General features: G+C 37.6%; 1 protein-coding gene across 2 annotated transcripts in view; it reads left to right on the top strand.

Moving 5' to 3' along the window:
- Window positions 1-18,284, top strand: part of Mib1 (MIB E3 ubiquitin protein ligase 1) — a 131,343-nt gene that overhangs the window by 44,559 nt on the left and 68,500 nt on the right. For both annotated transcript variants that reach the window (XM_020163561.2, XM_074070144.1), the window contains exons 7-9: window positions 922-1,105; window positions 9,054-9,198; window positions 10,936-11,069. In XM_020163561.2, the coding sequence (XP_020019150.2) occupies window positions 922-1,105; window positions 9,054-9,198; window positions 10,936-11,069 (463 nt within the window). The remainder of the gene's footprint in view (window positions 1-921; window positions 1,106-9,053; window positions 9,199-10,935; window positions 11,070-18,284) is intronic.

Consider the following 18,284-nt stretch of genomic DNA (forward strand, 5'->3'; position numbering starts at 1 on the left):
CTAAAGTATGTCCATGCCATACTCTGTAGCTGTTAAGTTGAATTAAATAGATTTATATCTGACATTGAAAAGTAAGATACATTATCTGTGAAAAAAGAAGTCACAGAATAATGTGTGTGTGTGTGTGTGTGTGTGTGTGTAAAATGAACCCTTTTTATAGAAAAGAAAGCAATTCATTAGCTTATAAATATCACTCAGCATATTGACAGAAGATCCATAAGGATGCTAGTAGAGTATTAAAATGGTTTTTTACATAATGGGGACCTAGTTGTGTTTGTGTGCTATAGAGCTATTACTTTCACTTTTCATATTTCTGAAATGTTTGGGTTTTTCAACAATGGTCAATGTATTACTGTTTTTTTTTTTTTTTAATTTTGTTTTGTTTTTTGTCTGTTGGTACGGAGTTTGAACTCAGGGCCTTGTGTTCGCTATGCAGGTGCTCTTATCACTTGTGCCACTCTACCGCCCCATGTATTATTGTTTTAACAGTTGTAAAAACATACAGAAGAGAATCTAGATGAAAGTATTAAAATGTTAATACTGTATTAGGACAATACAAACACAGATGACTCATTTCCCAAATTTGTATGATAAAATTATAAAATTGGAACCAGCTGTGGTGATTTACACTTATAATCCCAGCACTCAGGAGGCTGAGGCAGGAGGATCATGGGTTTGAGTCCAGCCTGGGCTACTTAGCAAGTTCCAAAACAGCTTGGGCTACCTAGTGAGATCCTATCTTAAAAAAAGAAAAAATTAGAATAAAAAATACAAAAAAGAAATACAAATTATTCAGAATGTAACTGCCAAGGATTACTTTACTTATTTGAGGTGTTGCAAAGTTTTTCTTCTGTAGTGTTTAAGAATGTATTAACATTAAGTAAACTTACCAGTTTTGTGTTTTGGCTTTCCTTTTGTTAGGTGGACCTTCAATCCTGCTGTTCTCACTAAAGCGAACATTGTCCGAAGTGGGGATACTGTGCAGGGTGCAGAAGGAGGCACTTCACAGTTTCAAGTGGGTGATCTTGTGCAAGTTTGTTATGATCTGGAAAGAATTAAACTTCTACAAAGAGGACATGGCGAATGGGCCGAAGCGATGCTTCCAGTAAGTAGATAAAATAGGGTAATTAGGTTATGCTTGCATAGCTTTTTTAATTTTAGAAATCAAATTAGCATAAACCTTCCTAGATTGTACTTTCCACTGGCAGCTGGACATGCTCGTGCCTTTTGTTTTCTTATTTATTCCAGTCAAATTAGCTTGTGAAGGAATTTGGTTAATATTGATGGCACTGTTAGTAGAGAATGTGTTGTCATGTGGGGGCAGCAGAGGTCTTCCTGGCACGAGATGGGAGCATGCTCATCCAGAGTTGTTGGTCCACTGCAGTTTTCATGCTTCAGAGACCCATTTCTGTAAAACTTGAGTGTGTGTAAGAGAAGCTGAAAATGATTTTCTGAGGGTGGCTTTGCTCCCAAAGAGTACAGTTTAATTTTTTATTTTTTCATTCAATAACTTTTCCATCAAATGTTCAGCAACAGCAAACAAACTTGTTTATTCTGCTCTGCCTTTATCTATCCTACTCTTTACTCATGTAATCTCTCTTTCTGTCCTCTGTCTCTTCCTATACTACTTCCCTATTGCCTCCTCTCCTGTCCCCATCCTCTTCCACCTTGCTCTGCCCTCCAGTTCAGTGTCCACTTTGCCCCCTCCCCTCTATAGTCTCATCCAGTTCCAATTCCTATTCTGCTTGTTACCCCATTCCCAGCTTGTTCATGTTCCAGTCCTGTCCCATTGTACTTCCTGTCCATCCCATTTAGTATGCTGTCACTCTCGCACTGTGCTGTCCAGTTCTTCTTTTCTGGATAGTGCCTTCTTTTTTCTTTCCTATCCACGTAGCCTTCCTAGTCTAACTAGCCTTCACCTATCTTGTCCAGTCTCTTGTTCCTGCTCTTCCTGTTGTGTTGTCCTCCATCAGTTCGTCCATCTTTCCTGCTTCACTGCCTCAAGGTATTGTAGCACATAGAATGTACCTATAGACTGCAGGGGTACCATAGTAAACAAAACAGAAAAAAAGTCTCTTGTTACATTGCTTTCACTCAGAGACGTTTCAGTTTGCAGCTGCTGTACACACACATACCTGTATACATACATACAGGTACAAACTTTTTCTTAACAATGTTACAAGTAGTTGTTGGTATGGCATCCTAAATTTTAAAGGTAAAGAAGTCAGAGCTAAGATTCTAAACTGAAACTTTGAACCCTGATCTGTCTTACTTCAAAACCTAAGTACTCTTTCTGCCATATTAAATTGTTATGTAAACAAAATCTCTAGAAAATTCCTAGGAGGGAATTCTGAGATTCCAGTAGTGGTGATGTATATTTTGAATCCTTTTGAATCCTCTTGATAGAAATAGGCAATTATAGTGTTGCAGGAAGGCTCAGACAGAGACTGAGAGGGCACCAAAGCTTTTGGGAAGCAAGTTTATTAAGCAAGCTGGCAGCGACTCACTGGACTCTAGTCCAAAGGCTGAGAACAAAGGAGGCTTTCCTTATATACCATTTAGAGCAGTTTACAGAAATGAGGAGGGGGTAACAGCTTGTCCCATATATAATCACATGTTATTTCATTGACTGCTTTAACATCTGGGGCGAGGTGACCCTTCTCTGGTCTCCAGGTAACATATCCCAACTCTGGTTTTTCTTTGTTTCACTGTGGCTCTCCTCTCTTCCTCTTTCCTGCCTTCTTCTCCTCTTTGATTCCCAGACCCACTTCTGGGTCAAAGAGCAGCATCTTGATCTAGGGCTTATATTTTTATAGTGCCATTACATGAGCAGCTGTCTCTCTCTCTCTTTTTTTTTTTTTTTTTGAAATAGTGGGTTTTATTACAGTCCTGAAAGACCGAAGTACCAAGGAGATTTTGCAGGGTACTATCAGGCATGGTCCTAAGACAAGGAACATTGTCCTTACTAAGGTCTTGAACCCACCTAGGGTTCAACTAGCCCCTGAACAGGTCATTGGGACCCTATCCTTTTCAGGTCTGTACAAGGATATGGGCAAGTTTTTTTTTTTAATCTTGTCAATCTCTTTAATTACCTTTTTTTTTTTTTATCATTAATCTGTAAGCAGCAGTTACTCAGACTGAGATTATTCCAGGCTATTATAAACTTAGGGAAGTTAGACAGCAGGTGAGTTTGGGGCTCTTGTGTGATTGGGAGCTCCCCACCACTGAGTCTCCTGTGAAGCATCATTGTGAAACTTTTCTCCTAATCAGATCAAGTCCCCTTCCGGGGTGGAGAATTTTGGCCTTTAAAGTGGTCTTGAGGGTTTAGCTCTTTGGCCTCCCATGGCCATTGGGCTTCCATATTTGTTTCTCCATAAATATAATGCAAAGTTACCTTCAGAGTTTGTTCTATGGACTCAGCTAGTGAGAGGAACAGGTTTTTGGTTGTAACTGAGATAGGAAACTCACTTTGTATCTCCTTGTAAAAGGAGTGAAAGACCTGGTATGAGGAGCTCTCATGAGTGATCATGGTGAGTTGAAAATGCAGCAAAGTACTGGGGTCTGTTCTCTGTCCATTGATTAAAATGCCAAACCTTTCCCCAACTTTTTACCCTGTTTCATTGAGGTTGAAAATAGAGAAATTTACAGGGTTACAGACACTAAGAGTGCAGTCGGGGTTTGCTTCCCCCTTTGTAAAAGAGCGGCAGTTCCATGTGAGGTGTGGACCTCCCTTTAAAGCCAAGTTGTCTACCTTTCTCAACCCCAATAAGGGCAGTAGAGTTGTTCATACTGTGCACAACTGGATGTCTCATTGTCATCGTTTGGGCATATATACTTCTCATTTAACCTATAGTTCCTTTTCCAGGCTAACCCCCCACAGTTTTTAGCCCAGTGTTTTTTAGCTATTGTGGCACACACATCAAAGTATATGGACACAGATTTATTGAGGTCATTAACCTGGGTGTGATTAATGAGCTTCCCAGTGCTGGTGAAGCTTCGGACCTCTAGCTATTGCTTTCAAGGGGAATAGATGGGGTTAAAACAGATACACTGACCATCATGAAAGCACACTGAGTAGGTGATATGCTTATGGGTGCATGACCCAACAATGGTGCCTGCACAGGAATGGTAAGTGTGGAAAACCAGAGTTTTGGTAACAGTACTGCCCACTCAGGTAGTGCACATACATGAATCACAGTCCAAAGCCTGGGGGTCCCCAGGTAGAGAACTGACCGAAATTAGCAAGAATACATGGAACGGACTCATCTTCAAAGGTAAGATGGGCAACTTCTCAAGCTTCTGCTGTGTGTAGACTAGTCAGCTTCCAGAGGGACTACAGCAGGGCTGACGTCTCATCATCTGTGGTGTCCTGTTGTCTCCTGGGAAGTAGGGTCCTGCTGGGGAAGGGTGCTGGTGTTTTGAAGGGTGATCTTGTATGATGAGGCTGGGTCGGGGATGCATTCCTGTTCGAGGGAAGCTGGCTTCACTCGGCTGTGGGGGATCCAGGGAATGATCTCTGCTTCTTTAACTGCATGGGGATGGACAAAACAACAAACCTCCAGTGGGGCTTTAATGGTTGAACATTCCATTCCTTTACCCAGACAGCATCCCTGGTTTATAAGGGTGCGTGGGAGTTGTCAGGCTAATGGGGATTCTCTCTCTTACCTGTTTATCCAGTTACTGATTTTCAAGAGAGTCAACCCAAGGGCCTTTATCTGCTGTCTCAGACTGAGATCATCACCTGTTTCCTTAAGGTCCCCTCTTAGGCCCTTGACTAAAGGGGGTAGCTCAAAAAGAATTTTAAAAGGGGAGAGACCCGTCCATTTGGTGGGGCTTGACCTAATCTTGAGTAAGGCTGTGGGCGCTAATTGATCCCATTGTAGATGGGTCTTTTGGCATAGTTTTTTTTTTTTTTTAATTGCAGTTTTAGAGTCCTATTTATACATTTTACTTTCCCTGAACTCTGGGGGCAGTAGGTCATGTGTAGTTATTTTAGTCATGTGTAGTTATTTAGTCATCAACTGTACCACCTCAACCACAAAGGTTGGCCCATTGTTTGACCCAATAGATGCAGGCATTCTGAATTGAAGGATGATTGTCCTTAACAGACCTGGCCACTTCTCAAGCTTTCTCAGTTCGAATGGGGAAGGCTTTCATCTGTCCTGAGAAGGTGCAAACAACAACAAATATGTACATCTTGGCCCTTGTTGAGGATTGTTTCTGGCACACAAACTGCACTTCTCACATATTGTCCTACTTACTTGGAGAGCTTGGGGACAAGCTGTTCCCCGCTGAGTGAGCTCCTTCAGGAACTGCTTGACAAATGTGGGAGCTAGTGACTCAGTAAACTTCCACCATCTGTCTGTTAGAAAATTTTCTCCTTCAGTCCCAAACTAAGCCTGTTTTTGTGAAGTCTACTGTGGGGTCCCATTCAGATTAGGGGCACCCGAACAAGGCAGCTGCTAGTGAGGCTGGGGTTTGTCATCCTGTGAGGGCTGCTCGCTTAGTTTCCTTAGTCTTTTGGTTTGCCCAAACAGCTGTTGTCTCCCACTTCTGGTGCTTTTGGCAGTGCATGACCACTGTTCGCTTAGGGGCCCCTATAGCTTTTAGTAATTTTAGAATTTTTTGTCCATATTTAATACTTTTTCTCCCAAGTAGGAGGTCCCAACTGGCATTGATTGTGTTTCAGTGACAGCATCCAGAATCACTACTATGTATCTGGCAAAATGCATGCCGTCCTGGACAAAGCTGCTGCCATCTGTGAAATACTCAATGTCCGGACGACTAATGGGCTGGTTGGTCAAGTCTGGCCAGCTGGAGAACACCTCATCCATAACTCTAAACAGTTATGCTCCGGTGGGCCTGAATAATCATGGGGCTGGGTTTAGAGTCTTAACAACCTTTAGCCGGACATGCGGGTTTTCGCATATCATGCTTTGATATCTGACCATTTGGGAGTTTGTTAACCAGTAATTTCCTTTATATTCTATGAGAATCAAAACAGTGGGGAACTTGGACTGTGAGTTCTTGTCCCAAAGTAAGTTTGCTTTAGCCACCAAGATGGCAGTGGTTGCCAGGGCACACAGGCAGGGCAGCCAGCTTTGGGAAACTGCATCATGTTGCTTTGATAAATAGGCCACTAGGTGGTGGTGGCAGGAACCTAGCAGCTGGGTCAAGACTCTTACAGCTGTCACCAGTCTTTCATGTACATATAGGAAGAATGGCTTCATCACATCTGACAAACCAAGGGCAGGGTTGTTTGTGAGCTCCCTCTTAATTTCTTTAAAGGCCTTTTTTCTTTCTTTTTTATTTTTTTTTTCTCCTTTCCCCATACCATGGGTTCCTGTTCTGTCCCATTTGTGACTTCATAAAGAGTTTTTGCCAAGAGAGTAATTGGGGATCCAGATCCAGCAAAAACCTGAAGCTCCTAGGAATTCTGTAATCTGTACAGTGTTACATAAGGGGGTGGGAACTCCTTGGGAATCCCTCACTAATATGGGTGGATTTCTCTGGCTTTTTACATTTTTCCCTGCACTTGGAAGCTGCTGCCGCCCTGGCTACTATAAGCCTATATGCTTTTTCTAGGTGGAGCTTTAGCCATGTGGACTGACTGTGGACTGTATCCTGCCAGAAGTCAATATAAGGAGTCATGTTCCCCTACAGCCACTTCAAAAACTCTGTTGATTATGACCTATCTAATGACCCCTCTGAGAGCCTTCCTACACCAAAAGCAGACCAGTCTGTTTCACAGAAGGTCCTAAGCTTGCCAGGAGTCAGTTTTTAGTTTCATTTACAGGCTTGAAGCACTAGTATTTTAAATTCAAACGTTAATAGAGAGGGTAAGGGTGACACATGAATGCCTAATTCCTGTATTTCACATATTAGGGAGCTAATAGACATATACTCAAATGTGTATTTTTAAAGGGAGAAATAAGGAGATTATATATGTGTGCATATAAACGTATACATATGTGTTTATATAATGGTATTAGTGTAAACATAACTATTAGGACAATAGAAAGTTTGCATTAAGCAATGAAAGGATAAAGCTTGAAGTTAAAAAATGTTCCCTGTATGAACAGGGAGTAGGGTATAGGGGACAAAGGTTAGAAAGGGACATCTTTGAGTGTTTTATAAGTTTGATTTGAAATTACACACATTTTGTGCAATAGTAAAATAATACTAAAATTTTAAAAAGAAGACACCTAAAAGTGAAAAATAAAATAAAGCAAATTAAATGTATTCCTTGTTGGCACAACCATATAGAGAGAAAAATTCCAAGTGAACTTTTTTATTATTGGCACATATAATTATACTGAGTAATGAGTTTCATTGTGATGGTTTCATATATGTATGTAACAAGTTCTGATCATGTCCCCCTCTCTCATTATTCTTCCTTGCCCTGTAATTTGTCTTTATCCTTATAGGAATAATGTACCCTAAAGAGCTGCACAAAAAAGAAATTCTTAATTTTCAGAAATGTCATTGTGCATGTTAGGGTTGGTACTGTTGTTCTGAGATCAGTGTAAGTGGCAGAAAAACAAATGAGTACTTCTATTTATTTTTTTGGCAGTATGTAATTTGAAGTCAGGGCCTCATGTTTGCTAGGCAGGCACTGTTACCAGTTGAACCATGCCTTCAGCACTTTTGTTTTTCTTTGCCTTTGACTTATATCTTGGATAAGGGCTCACATTTTTGCCTGCCATGTACCTGGGATTACAGGAATGAACCATCATTCCTAGCTTATCTGTTGAGATGGGACCTACCCAACTTTTTGTTCATGCTGATCTCCCAGAGTAGCTAAGATTGCAGACATGAGCCACCATGCCCGGCCCCTGCAAATGAATACTTATGGGATAATTCTAATTCTGTTATCTCATTGACTTTGAGAACCAGAATTAACAGTGAGAAATGGCACTATCTTCAGATACCTTATTGTTAGAGGTACATGAAATAATACAGGAGTGGAGAATGGGTAGGGTAGATAAAATTAAGAGTCATAAGCCAATAACTGTGTGTGATTGATTGCTGGGTCCATGAGAATGCAGTATACAATTGAATACTTTTGTTGGAATTTCCTATGATAAAACATTAAAGCGGAAAAACAAAAACATTAAAATATTTTACATAGTGTTTTAATAAAGTATGTGTATATGTGCATATATATCTGGCAGAAAGTTTAGACTCTTATCCAGAAATTGAAGGAATAGTTTCAGAAAGTTGGAAACATCAATGCCAGTCTCTTTTCTGTGCTAGGAAATAGTCAAATGTCACTATTTCCACCTGTCTTCAAGTGTTGTGATTTGCTGCTCTATTGTGCCTAAGACAATGAGTTTTGGACCTGAGTTTGAAATGAGGTTGTAATAGTTCCTGTTTCAGTAGTATATGTATTAGGTAAGTCAAGTTCTTAGAATAGTATCTGCCACTATTTTTTTTTGTGGGACTGGGGTTTGAACTCAGGACCTCATACTTTCCAGACAAGCACTCTTACCACTGGGCCATGCCCTTAGCCCCTTTTGCTTTTGTTTCTTCCTCAGAGGTCTCTTTTTTTGCCCAGGCTGGCGTTGACTACAATTATCCTATCTTTGTCTTCTGTGTTGCTGGAATTACAGGTGTACACTATTATGCCTGGCTTATGCATGTCATTTCTACACTGACTTCTATTTTGGAATCAAGTGTGATTCAAAAAACAATTTAAACTGAGAGCCTTTTTGTGATTAAGTAGTTTTTGTTTTTAGAAATAAGATTTCCCTTTATAGGCCATATTGGTAGATTTTAGACTTGCTTTGAGTTGCAAGTTCTCAAGATATATCTTACGGGTTCAATAAGGAGGGTCGAGACTCAAAACAAATTTTCATGAGCATTTATTAGTAAGATAAGCTTTATCATGATTTATCTTTTATATTCTTGTGGAAGTATACTATTAAAATGTCTTTAAAAGTTACTCTTTTTAAATTGAGAACAAGTAAAACTGATAATTTAAAATATAAGAACTGGTGATTTTATGATTATATAATTTATACTTGGAAACATGAATCTAATTTTTCTTTAAGACTTTAGGTAAAGTTGGCCGAGTGCAACAGATTTATTCAGACAGTGATTTAAAGGTGGAAGTTTGCGGAACATCTTGGACGTATAATCCAGCGGCAGTTTCCAAGGTGGCGTCTGCAGGATCAGCCATTAGCAATGCATCTGGTGGTATGTTTGTATTGCGTGTCTTTAAAGATAATGTGCTTTACCTGATTCCTCTGTTCTCATGCACATGTCATCTCCTATGTGTATGTTGCTTTCTCCCACGTTACGTTGGCTTGCTTGACTATTAACCACCTTGTAAACGTTCACTAATAGTTTTTTTTCTGTCTCTCTGTCTCTTTTTTTGGGGAGTGGTATGGTACTGGGGTTTGATCTCAGGGCTGGGCAGGCACTCTACGGCTTGAGCCACTCTACCAGCCCTTTTTTTGTGTTGTTTTTAAATAGGGTCTCTTTTTTTGCCATCGTTGGTCCCGAGGTGTGGTCTTTCTCATCTCTCCCTCCCAAGTAGCTAGGATTACAGGCATGAACCTGGCTTTTTTCTTTTATTATGGGATGAATAACTTTCATTCTGGTTGAGGAACCCCCTGGAAATGTTCCATTAATATGTGCTTTTCCTTGGGTATATGAGCAGCCTTCTCTATACTCAATTTGAGATTCCTGAAACTTAACATACTGTTCTGTAGTCAGACCTTTCGTTTTCTGCCAAAGACCCATCACTTTCTTAGGCTGCTTTATTTTTTATTCCCATCATTATTGCTAGCAGATGTCTTTTTTCTGTATATCTTTATATATCAGCCATATTTTTTCTCTTACCTAATAAGAGTTATGATACATGCCATACCAAGTTGAAAACCATGTTAAGATGTGAACTTGCTGGGTGCCTGCCCCAATAGACTTGTTCCCAAATTCTTTCCTTCCTGTGACCCAGCTTTATACAGACTCAGTTCATTGCACAACATAAGCTACTGTATACATATTGTTGTCATCCAGGAATAAAGGTAGAACCATACTGTAAATGGAAAGATACTAAAGAAAAGCATTAGATTTATTTTTGTACTACCTTCTACTTTCTGTGTTGCCTATTCTTTCAGAAGAGTAATTTGCTAGTGCACTTAAAGTTTAAATGAAGTAATGTTTTTTTTACTTTGAGCCTAGATGGCATCACAATAGGTTGAACCCATGTAAAAAACAAGAATGAAGGATAATTAATATCCTAATCTCAAATAATGTGGTCTTGGCTTCTTTGGTGATTTGTCTCTAATTTGTAATTTCTCTGCTTTTCAGTAAATAGTCCAATAATAAAAGAGTAGATCTTGGTACTTCTATTTTGATTGATAAAATTGAGAAAAAAAAATCTTATAAAAGGGCTAAATATACAGTACTTACTTTTCTCAAAAATAGTCGATTGGAACTTAACAAAGTATATTATTGCCATTTAGATCTTCATCATTTTCAACTGAAAATTGATTTGCCCCTAACGCCTGTCCCCAGACACTACAGATACTGCATTATTTTTGAATCATAACCATCGATATCGTAAGGTCTGTAGTACTGACTTCTGAGAGTCTCTGGTGTGCTTAAAACCTAAAGGAAGTTTATATCATCCCAGTGTGGTCATTCATGATATCTTTGGTATGACTTCTAAATCTTGAATTATTTTTAATATGTAACTACTTTTCCCACAATTATAACTTAAAATACATGAATTGGAGAAAATTTAGAACACTTATGGGCTCAAATTTCATGCAACTTGCTATAGTAGTGATTATAACTTTCCTGGGTAAGTATCTGCAGCACAGTACAAATATAACATTGGCGAAAGAAATAATTAGGTAGAAAAAGATTATAGTAGTTAAAATTTGAGACCCTCCTATATTAGCAGCTTATGTTGATGCTTTGCAGAAAGACTCTCACAACTCCTGAAGAAATTATTTGAAACTCAAGAATCTGGTGACCTCAATGAAGAATTAGTTAAGGCTGCTGCCAATGGAGATGTTGCTAAAGTGGAAGATTTGCTAAAAAGGCCAGATGTGGACGTGAGCATTTTGAAAATTATTTTGAAGCATGTAAACAATAGAATAGCATAATTAACTTTATACTCAGCAGTTGCTAAGATTGTGCCACATGTGTTTCATCTGTTCCTTCTTTCTTGTTTTTCTGAGGTACTTTAAAGCAGATACCAGCCATTATCCTTCAGTGTATATTTAAAAAAAACTGACATTTTCTTATTTAACATTATCGCCTTTTTATAGTATTGTGTATTTCATATATTTTCAGTATTTTATGACTGACAAAACTTACATTTAGGTTTTTAAGTGGTTCATGTTCTTTTGGGAAATTGAGAATATCTTTCCCATGTAAATGTCATTGTATGAATCCTTTAAATGATTTTAGTAAATTTTATGAGCAATTTTTAAACTTTTTAAAACATTTAGGCTTTTTGCCCTCCACTCCTATGAAAGTTGGCCATTTCACAATTTATAATGTGTGTGTTGTCACATGTTTTGTAACTCCTCATAGCTTATGCTGTACACTGTATTATAAGCCCTTTTTTTTTTTTGGCCAGACCTTTTATGTATGTTTGTTTTTCAGTATGCTGAAGTTGTATCTATAATTTTAAGATGTCAATGTCTCATTCTTCCTGTAAGCTCATATGACATTTTAGCTTTATCAGGGTGATTATCAATTGCAGCAACCCAACACAGGAATTTCTGGATTGGTTCAGTCACAAATAATTTGTCTCTGATATTGAAATACTTTTTTTTTTTTTTTGGCAGTGGTAGGGATCAAATCCAGGGCCTTGCACATACTTGGCAAGTGGTTTACCACTGAATGCACATCCCTAGCCCTGGTTTTTTTTTTTTTTTGAGACAGGATCTTGCTATGTAGCTCAAGCTAGCTTTGAACTCGCTATGTTCCTCTGACTAGCCTTGAACTTGTGATCTTCCTGCCTTAACCTCTTAAGTGCTAGGATTGCAGGTGTGCACCCCCATGCCTGACTTCAAATGTTTTTTGTGTTTGAAAGATAGTCAGACTTTCTTTGTATTCAGTTTCTTCAGTTAAGCAGATTTAAATTTCATTGCATTTAATCTTGTTTTTGCATTTAATTGCTAGTTTATTTAAAGGTTTAAAATTTCCTTTTTTTTTTTTTTTTTGCCTGACCCCTAGTTTTAATTTTTTGAAGAACCCCTGTACTGTTTTCCACTGGCTGTACTAATTTACATTCCCACAATGTATAAGGGTTACTTTTGTTCCACATCCTCTCCAGTACTTTTGGTTTTTTTTTGGTGCTGAGACTTGAACCCAGAACCACGCATATGCTAGGCACTCTGCCCCTGAGCTATGTCTCCACTCTAGGACTTGTTATCTTTAGTCTTTTTGGTAATAGCTGTTCTTACTAGGGTGAGGTCATCTCGTTGTGGTTTTGATTTGCGTTTGCCTGATGATTAGTGGTGATGTGCATTTTTTCATTTACCTCTTGGCCATTTGTATGAGTTATTTAGAAACATTTTTTAAGTCTATTGTCCATTTTTTTTTTTTTTGTGGTACTGGGGTTTGAACTCAGAGCCTCACACTTGCTAACCAAGCGCTGTACCACTTGAGCCACTCCACCAGTTCTTTTTTATCTTGGGTATTTTAAGATAGGGTCTCTCAAACTGTTTGCCCAGGTTGGATTCAAACTATGGTCCTCCTGATCTCTGCCTCCTGAGTAGTTAGGATTACAGCAGGGAGCCACCAGCGCCTAGCCATTTTTAAATTTTTTGCCATTTAGTTTTTGGACTTTATATGTTCTGGACATTAACCCCTTCTCAGATGTATGCAAATATTTCCCCCCATTCTGGAGGTTCTTTTATTTCTGTTGATTGTTTCATTGCTGTGCAGAAGCTTTTTAGTTTGATGTAATTCCATTTATCTCTTTTTGCTTTCATTTCCTCTGCTTTTGGGGTCTTGTTTAAAAACCTTGTCCATTCCAAAGTCCTGAGCTGTTTCCTATATGTTTTTCCTAATAGTTTCATAATTTTTTGTCTTAAATTTAAGTCTTTAATCAATTTTGAGTTGATTTTTATAACTGATAAGAAACATAGGGTCTAGTCTCATTCTTTTACATGTGTTGATCCAGTTATTCCAGCCCTGTTTGAAAAGACTGTCCTTTTTCCAGTGTGCATTCTTAGCTCCTTAGTTCAGCATCAATTGGGTGTAGATGTAGGAGTTTACTTCTAGGCTCTCTCTCCTGTTCCATTGGCCTTTGTGTCTGTTTTTGTGTCAATACCTTGCTGTTTTAATTTTTGTAGCTTTATAGCGTATTTTGAAGTCAAGTAGTATAATGCCTCCTGCTTTGTTCTTTTTGTTCAAAGATGGCTCTGCTTATTTCGGTTTTTTTTTTTTTTTTTGGGAGGGGTTGGTTGGTTTGGGTTTTTTTTTTGATGAGTCTATGTAATTTTTAGGATTGCTTTTTTCTTGTTTTGTGACGAATGTCATTGCACTTGAATGTAGATTGCTTTGGGTAGTGTGGACATTTTCACAATATTTATTGTTCCAATTTGTGAATATAGGATATCGTTCCATATTTTTGTGTTCTCTTTACTTTTTTTCTTAATGTGAGCAGTATAGACACTGTTCACTTCTTTGATTAAATTTATTCCTAAGTACTTTATTTATGTTTGTACCCATTAGAGTAGAATGGCTTTCTTGATTGCTATTTCAGATAATTTGCTATTGGTATATAGCAATGCTACTGATGTTTGTATGTTCATTTTGTATCCTGCTACTTTGCTTACTACATTTATTAATTCCAGTAGTTTTTTGTGGACTTTTCAGGATTATATATATAGATGTGTGTGTGTGTGTGTATATGTGTGTAAGATCATGTCATTTGTATACAGTGACAGCTTCCTCTTTTCTAAATTGGATGCCCTTTATTTCTTTGCCTTTACCTGATTGCTCTGACTATGACTTCCAATACTGTGTTAAATAAATGTGGTGAAAGATTTGTCCTAAATCTTTGTCTAAATCCTAAATTTTTAGCTTTCCCCCATTTTAGCATAATGCTAGTTGTTGCTTATTGTATATTTTCTACTTTGTGTTGTGGTACATTTTTTCTGTACTCAGTTTTTTCAGAGTTTTCATCATGAAGAGATGTTGAATTTGATAAAATTCTTTTTCTGCAACTATTGAGATAATTATTTGATTTTTCTCTCCTTGTAGTGTATCATATTTATCAATTTGTGTATTTAAATTATCCTTGCATTCCTGAGATGAAGTCTATTTGATTTTGGTAAATAATGTTTTTAATATGCTGTTGGATTTGATTTGCTAGTATTTTGTTGAGGATTTTTACATCTATGCTCATCAAGGAAATTGATCTGTAGTTTTCTTCTTTGGTGTGTCTGTCTGGTTTTCATATCAGGGTAATGATTGCTGTGTAAAAAGAATTTGGATGAATTCTCTCCTCTCCAATTTTTTGGATAATTTAATAACTGCTATTAATTCTTCTGTGAGTATTTTGGTACAGTTCAGCAGTGAAGCAGGCTGTTCTTGGGCATTTCTTTGATGGTAGTCTTTGTTACTGATCAGTCTTACTACATGTTTTCTATCTTGTGAAGTTTAAATCTTGGTGGGGTGTGTGTGCCCAGGACTGTGTCCATCTTATCCTAGGTGATCACTTTGTGGACATGTAGTTCATAACCACTGTAATGACCCTTTGTGTTTCTGTGGTGTTGGTTGCAATGTCTTCTTTTTTGGCTCTGATTTTGTTTGAGTCTTCTCTCTTTTTCTTAGTCTAGCTAAGGATCTTTCATCTCCTATATCCCACCCGACTACAACCACACACACTGCAGCGTTCTTCTGTGATTTTAGTGCACTGAACCAGTTATTTTTTTCCTTGATCTTTTGTATCTTTTTTTTTTTTTTCTTTTTTAAGTTTCTATTTCATTTATTTCTGCTTTGGTCTTCTTTCAGCTTGCTATATATGCCCCAGGCTGGCCTTGAACTCATGATCCTTCTGCCTCTGCCTCCCGAGTCCTAGGATTACAGGTATGTACCACCACTCCTGGCTTCTGCTGCCTTTTTTTTTTTTTTAAATAATATTTTATTTTTACTGCGCTAAGGATTGAACCCAGTACTTTGTGCATGCTAGGCAAGAGCTCCCAACACTGAGCTATATTCCAAGCATCTGCTTTTTTTGGTATAGACTTTCATTGCTATAAACTTTACTGTAGAAGCGCTTTTGCTCTGTCCCGTAGGTGTTTGGTATATTGCGTTTTACATTTTCATTTGTTTTAAGAGCTTTAAATTTCCTTGATTTTTTTTCCCTTGATCCATTGGTTTTTCAAGAGTAAATTGCTTAATTTCTACAGATTTGTATAGTTTCCAGCTTTTTCTTGCTATTGATTCTAGTTTTATTGCATTGTGGTCAGAGAAGAAGAAATTGAAGATGATTTCAGTTTTTAAAAATTTGTTGAGGCTTCGTTGTGTCCTATCACATTATCTGTCCTGGAGAATGTTCTATGTGCTGTTATGAAGGCTGTGTATTCTGCACTTGTTGGGTGAAATATTCTATAAGTGTCTCATAGGTCCATTTTGTCTAAAGTTCTTTTTATTGCACTTTCTTTGTTGATTTTCTGTCCAGATGATCTGCCCTTTGCTTACAGTGGGGTGTTAAATTTCCCTGCTGTTACTGTATCAGAGTCTTACTCTGCCTTTAGATTGACTTAATATTTACTCTGGTGCTCTAATATAAGTGCATGTATATTTATAATTGTTATTTCCTTTTACTGAATTAACCCTCTCATCATTATATAATGACTTTCCTTATCTCTTTTTACTGCTTTTGATTTAAAGTCTGTTTTATCTTACATAAATATGGCTGCTTCTGGTTTCCATTTGCATGAAATAGCTCATTCTGTCTCTTCACTTTCAGTCTGTATATGTCTTTAGAGGTGAAGTAAATTTCTTATAAGCAACATATAGATGGGTACTCTTTTTCAATCTATTGGTCATTCTGTCTTTTAATTAGAGAATTTAATCTACTTGTTTTAAAATTGTGTTTTAACAGTATCAGATATACTAAAATTTTAAAGCAAAAAATACTTCTAAAAGGTTTATTAAAAAAATCCTTTTCTCATTTTTATTTTCTTATTTTTCAGAGGAATTTGTTGTTTTTTCTTTTACTTTTTATTTTGGAGACTGGATCATCCTATACTGGCCAGTCTGGCCTTAACCTTGCTTTAGCCCAACTGACCTTGAACTCATGATACTCCTGCCTCTGCCTTCTGACTGCTGGAATTACTGGCATGACCCATCACACCTGGTCCTTTATTGTTATTTCTTGATTTTCTTTTATTCTGTGAGTTACCTTTTTTTGGGAGGTACTGGGGTTTGAACTCAGGGCCTTACTCTGCCACTTGAGCCACATCACCAGCCTTGTGAATTGTCTTTTGATTTTACTCTGGAAAGTGAGGAATCACCTTCTATTAGCATAACCATACACACACTCTGTACAACTTCTTAATGAGGTTATAGTGGTTTGTAATTTTGTATGCTGTGTAAGTGATTCATATCTGAACTGTAGAGTGTGCTAGATTATATTTTCTATGCAACTTCTTGTTTCCATTATAGTTTATAATCATCCCTTTCAAGAAATTGAGGTATAATTTCCATGCAGTGAAATACTTGTGTTAGTCAATTTTGATAAATGTATGTACTCACATAATCCACACCCATATTAAAATGGAGTGTATTTCTTCTTTTTTTTAATTTTTTTTTTGTGACAGATTTTTTTTTTATTTTTTTAATTTTTTAATTTTTTATTATTCATATGTGCATACAAGGCTTGGTTCATTTCTCCCCCCTGCTCCCACCCCCTCCCTTACCACCCACTCCGCCCCCTCCCTCTCCCCCCCCCTCAATACCCAGCAGAAACTATTTTGCCCTTATTTCTAATTTTGTTGTAGAGAGAGTATAAGCAATAATAGGAAGGAACAAGGGTTTTTGCTGGTTGAGATAAGGATAGCTATACAGGGCATTGACTCACATTGATTTCCTGTGCGTGGGTGTTACCTTCTAGGTTAATTCTTTTTGATCTAACCTTTTCTCTTCATTTCTTAAAGTTCACTTGTGGTCTTTTCCAGCCCTCATTAATCCCACACATAATTTTTTTCATTTATTAGTCATCTGTATTCATATGATTAATTCCTCCCCAAATTCCTCTCTTATTATCTAACCTCTCAAGACGTTCCTTCTTCTTGGACAAATCTCTGTCAGTGCTTTCTCCCATTCTGCATCTGAACAGGTTGCCCTCTGTACCTAATGCCCATTTGTACTGTCTCCTCTTCCATTGGCTCTGAGACTTCCCTTCTTATTTCTCCTATGTTAGATGTGTTCTTTTCACTATCTTCTGTCTTTCTTTTTCCATGTTTAATTTCTCTTTGGTTAAGTACAGTTTTTATTGGCTTCTGAGAAAGTATGCATGGAAAATAGACCCTTTATGTATGATTTTTTTTGGCCTTACAATTAAGTTTTAGTTGAGAATAGAATTCTATGTTAGGCCATTCTGATTCCTCATTCTATGCGTGAGCTGTTTTTTTTTGTTTGTTTGTTTTTTAAATCTTTCTCAAGCTTGAGGATCCTTCTGTTGTCAAAATTCTGAAATTGCACAATGATGTGCCTTGAGGTGGACCTCTTGTCATCTGGTGTTATAAAAGTTTGACCTTTTCAATCTAGAAATTATGTCTTCCTTATCTATCTGGAACTTTTCTGTAAATTTATTAATTGGTGATTTCTTCCATTTTATTTTTCTCTGATCTGTACTATTTCTTGAATGTTATGTATTTTTTTCTCCCCCACTTCCTTCAACTTAATATTCCATTCTTTCTCTTGAAGTTTTCATTCTATTTGTTTTGAATTACAAAGTTTGTTTTTGGTTGGTGGTTTTACTTTTTATGGTATCATGTTGGTATTTAAAGGATGCAGTATTATTCTTCTCTTCACTGAGTGTACTAATGGTAGGTCTCTTCTGTTTCTTGTTTGTTGGTACTGGGGGTTGAACTGAGGGCCTCGTGCTTGTTGGGGAAGGCGCTCTACCACTTAAGTCACAATCCTAGCCTGGTTTGCTTTGGTTATTTTTGAAATAGGGTCTCTCTTTATGCCCTGGCCAGCCTACACTGTGATATACTATTGTTGCTTCACCACATAGCTGGGATGACAGATGTTTGCCACACTGCCATTGGTGAAGTTGGGGTCTTTTGGACTTT

The sequence above is a fragment of the Castor canadensis genome, chromosome 4, assembly GCF_047511655.1.
Source record: "Castor canadensis chromosome 4, mCasCan1.hap1v2, whole genome shotgun sequence".
In the NCBI taxonomy this organism is placed as follows: Eukaryota; Metazoa; Chordata; class Mammalia; order Rodentia; family Castoridae; genus Castor; species Castor canadensis.